This window comes from Convolutriloba macropyga, chromosome 3 (assembly GCF_964194025.1).
Source record: "Convolutriloba macropyga chromosome 3, txConMacr16.3, whole genome shotgun sequence".
Lineage (NCBI taxonomy): Eukaryota > Metazoa > Xenacoelomorpha > Acoela > Convolutidae > Convolutriloba > Convolutriloba macropyga.
Window position 1 is genome coordinate 38,511,863 of NC_134470.1, and position 12,671 is coordinate 38,524,533.

Sequence of the window (12,671 nt, forward strand, 5' to 3'; positions counted from 1 at the left end):
GGTGTGAAAAATTTATCGCTAATCGAGCAAATTTTTTCGAACACGTTAGGCTTTTCCATGCAGTTTTTGTTTTGAACTCCAATTTAATCAGTCAAAGGTGTTCCTCTCAATCATCTATGATAATAATATCGTGATTGGAATTATTTTTGATCATCTGAATGAAATATTACACTTTTGGATCCAATTTTCATCTATTTTTACCATTTTGTCTCGTTTTCAGCCTTTTTAAAGCAGTTTTGTATTCTTTTTCAGTTTTAATGGGAATTGGAGAGTATTATGGTTGAAATTAGGTACTCTAGCAGTCTTAATGGTCTTTCAATTTGATTGATTTGCTTTGAGTTATGTTTGTTGAAGAAAATATAGTAAATTTACTAATTTTTGACTATTTTTGTATTGAAGTTTTGTCTGTTTCTTCTGATTTTAGGCTTCTGGCTGCAGTTTTTTTTAGTCAGTTCTTAATTAAAAACTATTATATAGGTGTTTCTGCTAGGAAGTGACACTTGAATGCTAGACATGTCACTTTTCACAAATAAATTGTACAAATTTCTAATTTATAAACTGAAAATGATGTACTTAACAACTTTTAGAGAGTAATGATTGGAATATAGAGTTTTGGCGTTTCGTAGGGAAGAGAATATTATGATTCTCTTTCGTCCTTGGTTAATTCTTTCATTTTCCTCTTTCTTCATTTTATGAAACTTTTGTTAGATTGTCTCAAATAGTAATATTTTTTGGCAAACTACTTGTATCACCATGATTTAATAGTTTTTACCAGAAGTTTGTTTTTGAGTCGCAACGAAAAAAAAAATTATTACGTGCCATTTCAGTTTGCTTTTTTCGTGTTCTCATGTTATTTTTCCTGCTATTGTTTAAAACGTTTGTATTTGTACTTAAGATGTGCAATAGTTCATTCAGGATGGTCATTATACTTCGAGTTGTTTCCGGAATTCTTCCGGCTGTGTTTTGAGACAAATTCACATATTTTCTTGATTTTTGAAGTCAAATTGAAGTGATGTTGGTCAAGCCGAAACAAGTGAAGCGAAAAAGCGAGATATATTTGTTCACTCTAACTTTAAAGTAGAGTGAGAAAACGGCGTTTCAACAAAAACTCACTTTCTTTCTTGTGATTTTTTTACAATAAGAACATCAGATGCTTGAAAATCTCAAGAATTCATTGAAAATTTGCGCAAAAAAGTGGCGGAGCCATAAAAACTATGAGCTTTACTCATATACACAATTTTGTTTCATCAAACTTTACTGGAATGTAATGGCACCTCTTAATAATTGCACCTTTAATTGATAAAAGACTTTCTAATGAGTGGGATGAAAAAATTGCAAATTTTTTCAAAAAAGACAACCAGAATACAATCCGAATCCCTTTTCATCCTTATTCAAAACTCAACGATGAGACCAAAACTTTCCTTGCTATCGCTGCTCGGCTGTTAAGAAACCCAATTGTTCTAAAATATTTCCTAATTGGTTTTTGGCAAAGGAAAATCTTAATATAATAAAAATAATTTATGCATTTTTAAATATCCATTTAATTTACCGAAAGATCGCAAAAATATTATTTCCAGAATTTTTTTAGGAACCGGAGGCACAATTAGCCCATATCTGAGTAACGGAAGATTGTGTCAGCAGTTTTTATGTCTGCACCATGGGTCAAACTGGGCAAAGTTGGCCAAATATGCATCTTTGACGCCATTTTTTATGAAAAGGCAAAATGCTGAATTTTCAAAAATTAAGATTAATTTTTTGCCAAAAAATTGAGTTCAGACTTCACCAACTCTCTTTGATCTTTAAAAGTAAAACCAATAATAAAATTGTTAACAATTTTATCATATTTTATCAAAAATTGATAAAATGTCAGCAAAAATTACGAAAAATGTAAAAAATCTTAACCTCCGCAACTCCCCCCGAAAAAATGAAAGTTCGGAAAAATGTTTTTAATTTGAAACTCTGCGCTTGACAAGCTTTCTAATGATACCACTCACAATCCTCTACAATGAATATATCGATCGGCGAAAATTGACTGAAGAAAAGTAAAACCCAGTTGAGTATATAGTTCCTTCCCCGCTAAAGTGGGTCGGAGCAATTATTTTAAACTTGTCTTTTCTTCTCTCTTGGCCGTTTTGTTCTAGAACTTTTTTCGATTTCAATTCTCGATTTGCGTGACCTCAATTGCTCTTATTCGGAGATTAAGTCTCAGTGTAGAGGTCGAGGGTTAGGACCCCTCCTTGGTAGGAAGTTATTGCGCACATAAGCCGCCTCTGAATTAAATTGTTTGTTTGAGAGCATTTTCTCAACATTAGTTGCTTGGTTTATTTTTTTTTGCTGTGAGATAGTTGATTAGCGGTTTTCTAAATTCAAACCTGTGAATCTACCATCTTGTTATATTGTTTTCTTTTCTTTATGGGCCTCGATACATTCTATTGCCTTGAGAAAGTATATTTATTTGTTGTATTTCATCGATCGTATATCTGAACCTTGCAATTTTCCACTGGCGATGAGTGTACTTTTGTCCTGGCTTTGTGGACTGGCTGAGTTAGTAAAAAGTAAGTAAATTTCACTAAGCTTTTCAGGTAACCTGTGACATCTCAATTGTATTTGATTAATTTGTTGAAAATGAAAAGTGAACATTCAACCAGCTTCGGTGAGTCTGGAATTCAAAAAGTCGAGGTCTGTTCTCAGTCGGATAGTTTTGAGGTAAATGCGACTGCTGACTATTGGCTATCGCCTTGGGAAAAGTTACTGGTGTTGACCGAGTCGCACCTCGGGTACCCAGTTTCTTTTGACTATGACCCATTCAAAATGAAGTGGACCTCCTCTTTGACATTGGAAGGCCAATTGTTTGCAGCTCAAAGTTCGTACGTGACTTTATCTAGAGAGAAGATAGCAGTTCAAATAGTGAGGTTTAAGCATGGGCTGGATGTTACTGCTCAGTATGTCAGATTTGTGGACAGGTTTGTCATCTTTATAATAATTAGTCCGAGAAACAGTACAAAAGGACTAAAAAATTAGCCAATTGGCGTCCCATATGGTCCGAAAGAAAAATATTGAAAGGTTGATGAAAGATATATGGAGGGTATCCAGTTTGAAGTTGTTGTATGATATTGGTTTAGTTTAAGGAGCACTTAATTCGTATGCAAATATTTCGCTATTCAAGGTTTCAGTAGGGTTTTGCATAAACTATTTTTTAACAAGTTTAGAAATATTTTGAATAATATCTATGTTAGTATATATTAGTAATATCTATGACTGTATATGGTTTCTCGCAATTTTTTTTGCAGTTATTGATTATGCCTCATTTGCAGGCATTCTGTAAGGACAAAAACGAAGTATGGAGGAGTTTTGTCACTTTTCGGTTGTGTTCATGCTGCAGGGTATCGAAAAGAAAACAAAAAGGTGATCGTGAAACTATCCCCCTACTTATCTTAGTTTTGCGATTTTCCACCACTGTTTTTCTTATATTTATACCAGAAGCCATCATTCGGGGTTTAAACATCCTGATTTAGCATAGTTTCCATGTTATATATCTTATTTTTTTCCTGTTCATGAAGTGGCAGAACTTGCTTTAGGTCATCTTAAACTAGTTTCTTGAAAAGTTTTAAGCAATGTAAGTGAAAATATTCGTGTTGGCCGTTGGGATCATGTATCTCAAACGCTGCCTCGGAGTCATTGAGATGTGTGTTGCATCTAAATAATAATCATCATCATGTTTTTACAGTTTGTTAAGAAATTTTGTTAAGTTTGCACAATTTGAAGAAAATTTAATTTGGCAACTTTCAATGTTTTAGTACATTTTTTTCTGTTTTTTAAAGCAAATCAGAGCATGCTTTTCTTTCCCATATTTAAATAAGGGTTGCTGAAAATTGAACCAGTGCTTAAGAGAGTGATTAGAATAAAAACTAGAATTTCTACGATTGAATATTTAAATTTGTGTCATATAATAACTGTTAAGAAAATGAGGAAAAAAGGTTCTGTATGTTCAATTTTGTCAACGTTATACTTTTTGACGTTTTTATTCATCTGTATTGGAGTTTTTGTTCGTCCATTTATTTTGTTGACTAGTGTTTTTTTTACTGTTTTAAAAGTATTCCAATTTATGTTGTGTAAATTATGTGCTCAATAATCATCTCGATATCTTATTTCAGAATTATTGGCCTTGAGATTCTCTATCGTTGTTTTGTTACCATGGCTAATATTTTTTATATTTCTTTGTTAGTGCGCTGTATATTGTTGGTGCGCAATAAAGTTATGCTTTCGTACAAACATCACTACAAATAAATGGAAACGCTATTCGGCAACTGCGCTGTTCTGATTTTTATTCTATCTGAAGTTTAGAGTTGAGAAATATTCGGATGTCCAACATTTTGTGTTTGTTAGTAGCTGCGTTATGTGAATGGGAGTCCTTCTTGACCATCTTTTTATGATATCTTTTTGTTGCTCTCCATGTAAAGTACATTTTCAATTCATTTATGCAGTTTCTCAGTATCGTAAGTTCATGCGTGATGTCATTTTTTACCTTTACTGGATCGAGTCCCTTGCTCATTCGTATTCATAATTTTGTGAACTAACAGCATTTTTACTGGTTAATCATAATCACACCTGAATAATTTGTTTCTCATTTTTACTTGTTTTGTTTTTAAAATTAAAGAAATTTAGTGAGGACATCAGACTAGATTTGAGCGAGCCATTAGTTTTAGCGCATCAAAGAAATTCACACCTGCAAAAAATGCTGTGCGTAATCAAAGTGATCGAAGCGTTTTGACTGCAACCTTCAGTCCTGTGAAATTATCATAAATGCTGTATTGTCCTTTTGGATGCATTGTCGGCTTTTGGTATGAGTTAAATGTATTGTTTGATACTGACAAGAAAGCTTTATATTGATTACCAGATTTATCTCCGCTCTAGTAAAAAGGTTTAAGGTACCTTTTTTGTCTCTCAATCTCCGAAATTTTTGCTCAGATTTTCTAGCGTTTTGTCCCATTCTAGCCTTTTCTCGTTGGTGATTATAATTTAAATTATATATACAATATCTAAAAGATAATGAAAAAGAAAATTTAGAAACAGTCCTAATTCCGTATGATCTAAACGTTCAAAGCAAAACAGTACCAACCCGCATAACAAGTCTTCTAATAGTCACAGTATGATAGATTAAGTCATTGCTGACAACTGTGGCAAAGAAAACTTTTGTTTGTGATAGTACTATTATGAGTGACGATTCTAAATTTTAAGTATTTTAAATTTTTTTGTGCATCAGGAAAAAACCAGTGATCAAAACTTTCTACGACAAACGGAGTTATAACATTAAAGAATTTGTAAAAACCCTTGTGTCATCAGACTGCAGCGACATATATCAAAATTACTATCCGGAAATTTTAATGGATGAATTTACGCACATATTTGTAAGAGCTCTTCAGCTTCATGCTCCTGTAAAAAAGTGTATCATTCGTAATGCAATAATGTCTTTTCACTATCAGAGAAATGGGTATCAAAGCAGACTAACTGATGAGAATTAAAAAAGACATTTCTAAACGATAAAAATTACGAAAAGTTTTTGAACTCAAGAGTTTAACAAATCAGTTGCTGTAGATTTAATAAAAACTTGATTCAAGCTGTTGAAAACGACAGAAAGAAATGGTTGCTGATTATTGAAATACGTAATTCCAACAAAATAAAGCCAAATATATAATGCATTAAAAATGTTTTCAATGATTTTGTTTCAGAACCCAAGAAAATTGCAAATTTGCTTCATTAGATTACCCAATCATGTCAAATACAGTGGTCCAAAAAGACAAATCGCTCAAAGTTCAGTAATTACCCGTAAAAATTTGAATTTTCGGTTCATTAATGCGGAGATGCAGTTACATTGTTTGGCGGAAACAAGCCACTGGGACCGTCACCAATTCCTTCATGGGCCATTAGGGACTCCTGTCCTGCTGTGGTGTCACGTATTCAACATTTGATAAACAACTGCATCAGGTTTTCTTGTTTCCCAAAACAACTTAAAACGCATGTAATACCACTTCTTAATACATTTACCGTCCCATATCAATCACACCGTGCCTCTCTAAAATCATAGAAATTGTTTTGCGGGATCAAGTCATTGAGTACCTGAAAATAAACTCTTCAGCAAAAATCAAAATGGCTTTCGAAAGAAACGATCTACCAGACTCTATAATTTCATTGGGAAAGAAACAGATCAAAAGAATTTTATTTCTGCAGCGTTGATAGATCTCTCAAAGGCTCTCGATTCAATTAACCATTAAATACTCGAATGAGACCTCTGCAATCCAGTCAATGAAAAGTTTTTTATTCGAGCAAAAGCAGGCGGTAGTTTTACAGAACATTACATCTGATGAATTGAGAATTTATTGAGGAGTGCCTCTGGGTGCCGCGCTTGGTACACTCATTTTCATTAATTATATCAATTATATGTATACCTACGCTGATAGCGGTCCACAATTCGTACAATATTCAGATGATAAGTTAATTCTGACATCTGATAAAAGCCTAAAAGAAAGCAAATCAAAACTAGCAGCCAGCGACAGTAATCTTGTGAAATATTTTGAGAAAATGATTTAGGAATAAAACTAAAAAAATTTTGAGTTCGTTATATTTAGCATAAACGCCAGAAGAAATCAGATTGAAACGTTGATAGTTAACAACTCCCATTTTTTGAAAAAGCCGAGGTGAAATAGCGAGGTGTACAAATTGACAACCAATAGAATTCAAAGTGAGGATAAATCTTTACTTAGGAAGATGGCTCAAGGCATTAAAACGGTTTACGCAATAAGAAACTCAATACCCAAAAACATGCTCAAATTACTTCTCAACGCCTTCGTTTTCAGTCACTTAGTCACTTACATTACTCTCGGTCGTGTTACATCAATAAGAAAACATTTGCTAAGATGTATAGAAAAACAAATCAACTGGGTCTTGAAAGGAACTTTCAATGGGAGGAAATTTGATTCCACTAAAGTACTAAAAAAGAGCACAGTGTTATCCCGATTGTTTTGTTTTTAGAACATAAAAAAATAGATTTATTTCTGGAAACAAGGGCTTCTACCGTTATTTGATATTACACTTGGTCAACTACTCCCGACGTGGACAATTGCGAATCAAATCTAACAAAAACTCTTCTTCAAAGATAGCCTTAAAAGCAATAATTTACGGTATGGATTTGTCCGTTCTGCTATAAAAAGTTGGAATGACCTCCCGTATTTCATAAAACGAAACGCCAATAGGAAAAATTTTAAATCCCACCTAAGCAATTTTCAATTGCAAAAGTTTGAACCAAATCCAGAATATTGTTCCTAGGTACCAAGTCATCCTGGTTTGATTTTAAGTTCTGGAGCGTTTGATTGGCTGGGCTTACTTACTCTTCATAATCAAAATTTATTTAAATGACTTGATGATTGTTTGACATGTTAAAAACAGTAAAATTATTTTTTGTAAAAAAACTGATATCAAGTAATATCTAGTAAATTACACTTCGGAGTCGCTATGTAGTGCTACTATATATGTACCCTCGGAATTCAAGTTTTTTTTGTTCATAAAACAATCATATTTGTTTTTTGGTAGGTTTCTGTCGAATATCGAATTTTATGAATCCAATTGTCTGAGGACTTTGAGGGGAGAAACCGAGGCAAGAAACCAGTCGAACACAGAAAGCAGCATTAGTTTCGGAGGGTTCGGTTGTCTGTTGGCCAAAGCAGAAATCAAAAGTTCTGTTTCGACAGAGGAAAGACTTGAGAATATTAGGCAGGCTGAAATTGGAGATATACCGCTAGCAAACACAACAACGGGTTCAAATGGTAACATTGGAAATCAGTGGACAACTGATGTCAAAGCTGAATCACAGTGGTGGGCAAATTTGCAACAAATTGAGCCTCTACAATCTCCGGCAAAACGAACCGTAAATGACCGAAGCAGAGGTCAGCCCCAAAGCAGCGTTTATTCGGATAGCAGTAGCTACAAGCAACAAATTGATCAGATTAAAAGTTCATCAGAAAATGTGGCGGCTAGTTTGAGTCACGTAGACAGTAATAGAAGTAAGTCTGGAGGTAGTGGGGAGTCAGTTAGTTATAGCAATAGTGTCTTCGAGAGCAGTGTTTACTCTGCTTTAGAGCCAGCTTTCATAGCAAGTGTATATGATAACGTGGATGAACAGATAGACCCTTCATTGGATCCTTTCTCAGTTACAGAAGTTGAGGACACACAGGAGGACTTGAACTGTAGTACCGTCACTGGTCCGGCAGTAGACGAAATTGATGCCCAAAATTATGAAACTGTGAATGGAGATGACATTGGCGATGGAAAATGTCCTCAATGTTCCTGCGCCGCTACGACTACTGAGTACAACCAAACTAGTGCCCCAATGACAGATGAAAACGACCCGAGCAATACGAGCATAACTGGCTCTCAGAGTTTGAGCATTTACGAAACCGTTTCAAGTTCAATGGCCCCGGACAACTTCGAAAATGCAAATTCTCATGGTACTGGGTATGGAGATTGCAATTCAAATGCAGATGAAATGGACCTTGGACGAGCAGTGGCACATTTTTTGAATTCGTGGAATCAGAAACGTCGTCAAGTGCAACGACCCGAACTGCAAAAGCAGCTAGAAGTTGCTCAGAAAATGGGTACTAAGAAACAAAGTCAAGTTGTAAATTCAGAGTCGAGATCTTGCAGTGGTTCCTCATCTACCGAAAAGTTTGAAGTTGCAGTACCAGAATATTCGAAAGCTTCAGACCCTGAGTGTCATAGCGAGTCAGAGTATAACGATGTCAGGCTTGAATACGGCAGTGCCCGCAAAAATACTCCCAAGGACGTTTCTACTGCAGTGGCTAAAAGTGAATGCTCCACATCAAAGTCCACAAAAATTTCTGCAAAATTAACTTCATTAACAAAGGACGTCACACAACCAGCTCAAAAGCCGTCGAGTGTGAGAACAAAAGGCTGCAAAAGTTCAGGCAGTGCCTCAAAAACTAAGGAATCTTCAGAAGTAAGAGGAATTGTTAAGGATAGAAAGTCGGTCTGCTCATCACAGTGGTTGTACAAAAAGGAAGAAACTAAGAGAAAATTTGACGGCTTTGAAGAGAGCAACAATTCGAAGAAAAAAAGAATGGAAGAAAAATTTGTTGAAAGATCTTCGTCTCCAGTCAAGGTCGAGTCAAAGAAAGAAGTATCACGAGACTCGCCAGATATCAAGTGTGAAAAGGACAGCAATGCTGAGCGGCAAAGGTCAACTGACGAAACTAAGTTCAAGTCGTTTAAAATTGAGAGTCGAGATCCACGTTTGAGAAAAAAGTGATGTTTGTTTTGTTGTTTTGTTTTGAGGTCTCTTGCTAGAATTGTGATTTTTTTGCTACCATTGAGACTTGATACTTTGGTCATTTCGTATTGATCTTGGATTCTGTTTTGAAATTGGAAATTATTCGGCGTTTATTTTCAACGATGAGCAAGAACGAGTTTATCTTGATAATAGCCGCAAATGGAGTAATATTTATGCATCGCGTCGTATGATGAACAAACCAATAGTAGGTCTTGGTTTGACGTAGTTTTATACTTCGTTCTGTGTTGATCTAAAAGGAGGCCGATCGATCTGGTTTCACTGGGAAGACAAATGAATGAAATGTCTTTATTGTTTAGCAATTATTGAGTGTTTAGCCTTAATGCTGACCACTCAGCAATTGTTTAGCATTAATGCTCTTTTACAAAGCTTAGCTATTGTTTCGGTCCGGTTTGTTTTTATACAAATTTTTGCTTGCTCACTTTTGCATCTGACCGATGTTACTTTTCTTCCTCTAATACGAGATAAACTAGTAAAGCCTCTGTGAAACTCTCTGAGAGCACTACTAGACTCTTCGTGGGCGGTTCACTCAAGCTATTGAAAAGGCAGGTAGGTATTGTTGGTGTGGCAGGAAGTCTTAAGCCATATGACCCCTAGTTTTATCCCCCTACTTTTTGTTGCCCCTTCTCTGAGTGAATCTTCCTGTGCTTAAGCTGGCTGCTATCGAAGCACACTCTTCGTCAGTCGTCTGAGTGATATTCGTCTGTTGTTTGTCGGTTATTTTTGTAAATTCTCTATTTGCAATACCACTTTCTAGGTACTCAAAGAATTTCACTGGCATCCATATTCTCTAAATTCTAGATATAAGGAACGCAAATATATGAGAACAGCGGACCGTGGTCTATGGCAATGCTTCTCACATGTAATCCAAGACCAAGCGGCTGGTCATTACAGTGATGCCCGGTCACTTTGACTAATTTTTAAAACCTTTTCAGTGCTTTTTCGGCTAGTTTTTTTCCAGGTCATGTTACTTTACTTTGATATTTGGTCATTTAATTTTTTACGGCTGACTGGATCATTTTTTGAGATTCGCAATAATTGATATATTCGATAAAGCCCAAAATGGTTTTATGTTGAAATGCTGTATTTTAACTTTGTTGGTGGTCTCTGAAGTGCATGGTGCTGCAATATTTCCGAGTAGGCAAAAATTCACCATCTGGAGGTGGTTTTTTTAAATTCAAGTCAGTCTCTGGACGACAGGAGTTTTTTTCCATTTAATCTCACACAAATTTTGAAGCAAATGTTGTAGTCGTGTGTGTCTTTTTACGGCTTGAAAAGGAGTATCGAGTTTCTACAGGTTTGTTTAATTTTTTCATGATTTGAGCTTTTGACTTTTGTTTTCGAACATTTATTTCTGTTTTCGAACGTTGACATTTTTTTCGAAAACTGGACTTCAACATGAGCTTGGGCATTAATACATAGCAATCTGATAATACTCAAGATGAAAAAGGTCAATATGAGAATCTTTCTTCCCAAAGCAGTCTGTTCTCCCTATTCAAACTATAGATACCACTACCTAACCCCGCACCCCCGGCGCACCTATCTACCTCCCCCTCCCCAGTTTACCCCCACCCACCCAACTAGCCCTTAATTCTTTTCCTGTTTCTTATGTTAGGCAAGGTTAGCTAAGTAATTATATTGCACGACTCTTCGAGTCGTTTCTGGTATTTTACCGGCTCTGTTTTTTTAGCTGACGCAAGTTTGTTCCTGACTCGAACTTTTGATATTTGTTTTCTAATCATTGACTTCTGTTTTAGAACGTTGACTTCTTTTTTGGAACATTGGCCTTCAACAGTAGCTTAGGTACTAATAGACAGAAATTACGAACTGCTTGTAATATCCCCCCACATATCATACATCCGCCTACCTCCTCCCTCCCACTAACCGCCCTCCCACCTAATCCCCACTACTTATCCCCTCCTCCCGGTCCCCCACAAACTACCTACTCCCCCCCAACCTACCGCCGCCAACAAAAACTACCCCCTACACCTACCCCCTCCTGCCTATACAGACCCATAAATTAAAAGCTGTCCTCAATGCCAATAGTTTCATTAGGCTATTAATTTCTTCGTTATTTATTTTCGTTAATTCTTATTTAAGGCAAGGTTAGGTTAATAATTATATTGCACGACTCTTCGAGTCGTTTTCGGTTTTCTACCCACTATTCAAATTTGTTACTGGACCGTTGTGATAATTTGTTCTAGAATATTCGTTTTGCTCGCTTGAGCGATTGGACTTATCGGCCTGAGAAACCGGGTACTCTGTCAAATTAATGGATCACGGAAGCTGCTGAAGAAGGAAGCAGTACTTTACGCTTTGAGGTCCCATTTGGGTTTTGTTAACAAAACGAAACCTAGCAGATTATTCAAAACTATCAACGAGTTAACATTTTTGTTAACAAAAGCAAAAATTGACAGATTATTTAAAACTATCAAAACTATACAGCACTTCAAAATTATCAACATGCGAGAAGTTACATATAATGCGTGAGCGCAGAAGTTGTTTCCAACCAGCAGCTGACTTTCAAGATTGACACAAAAGATTCCCTGTATTGGGATGTCAAAAGCTACAGATCAGCTATGTATACTGAGGATGAATGTGCGCAACTCTCTTCCAATAATATTCCAACACATCTCCCAATGTATTTGATTCAAAAGAATCATTTCTCGTTAAATCTGTTGGAGATGAGCTAGTGTTGTCGGGAAGCAGATTTTTTTAGCAATTCCAGCAAATTGAGATCTGCTCTTACTATCATGGAAAATTGATATGGTAGCCCTCTCCATACCATTGCTATCTCGAAAAACAGTTTTTTTGACATACAGTACCAGAGTTGTACCAAGGCCTCAAGACCAAACTTGGATGGTTATCAAATGGGTTATTGTAAACCCATATTTAGAGATTTCTGAGGACCGGATTGATTCGATCACAATTTCTCAGACTCAATGCGAAAGCTGCATTGGCTCCCGCAAATACTGAATTTGCAACGCCCACAAATAGTGCAGCCTAAGCAATGTTATTAAAAGTTTGACGTAAAATTGGTGGTAGGTCTGCTATAGCAATAAACAGAGGCCACGCTGATGTGGCTGGAGACTTGGACACAGATGCGCCATCACAATTTATAATAAATCTTATCTCAATAAAATTATTGTCTATCTTCAGCTGCGGGAGTCTAATATCTGTACCTAAAATCTTGTTTTCAACGTAACTCAGTATTTTCGAAAGATTCTGCTCAACAGTTTTACATAACGTGGCTCGAGAGTTCAAAAAAACAATTTTCCTCTCGTCATTGATCTTTTTTGAATGCGCAAGCGCT

General features: G+C 35.9%; 1 protein-coding gene across 1 annotated transcript; it reads left to right on the plus strand.

The window, feature by feature from the left end:
* Positions 1-2,447: 2,447 nt before the first annotated feature.
* LOC142337057 (uncharacterized) lies at positions 2,448-9,447 on the plus strand. The gene is made up of 2 exons (XM_075386121.1): positions 2,448-2,963; positions 7,588-9,447. The coding sequence occupies exons 1-2, from the start codon at positions 2,626-2,628 to the stop codon at positions 9,317-9,319; spliced, it is 2,070 nt and encodes a 689-aa protein (XP_075242236.1). The 5' UTR covers positions 2,448-2,625; the 3' UTR covers positions 9,320-9,447.
* The last annotated feature ends 3,224 nt before the right edge of the window (positions 9,448-12,671 follow it).

Excerpts from the sequence above, each read along its gene's own strand:
- LOC142337057 (XM_075386121.1), top strand. The coding sequence starts at position 2,626 with ATGAAAAGTGAACATTCAACCAGCTTCGGTGAGTCTGGAATTCAAAAA. Across the intron at positions 2,964-7,587 it reads TATGTCAGATTTGTGGACAG|GTTTCTGTCGAATATCGAAT; the intron begins GTTTGTCATCTT and ends GTTTTTTGGTAG.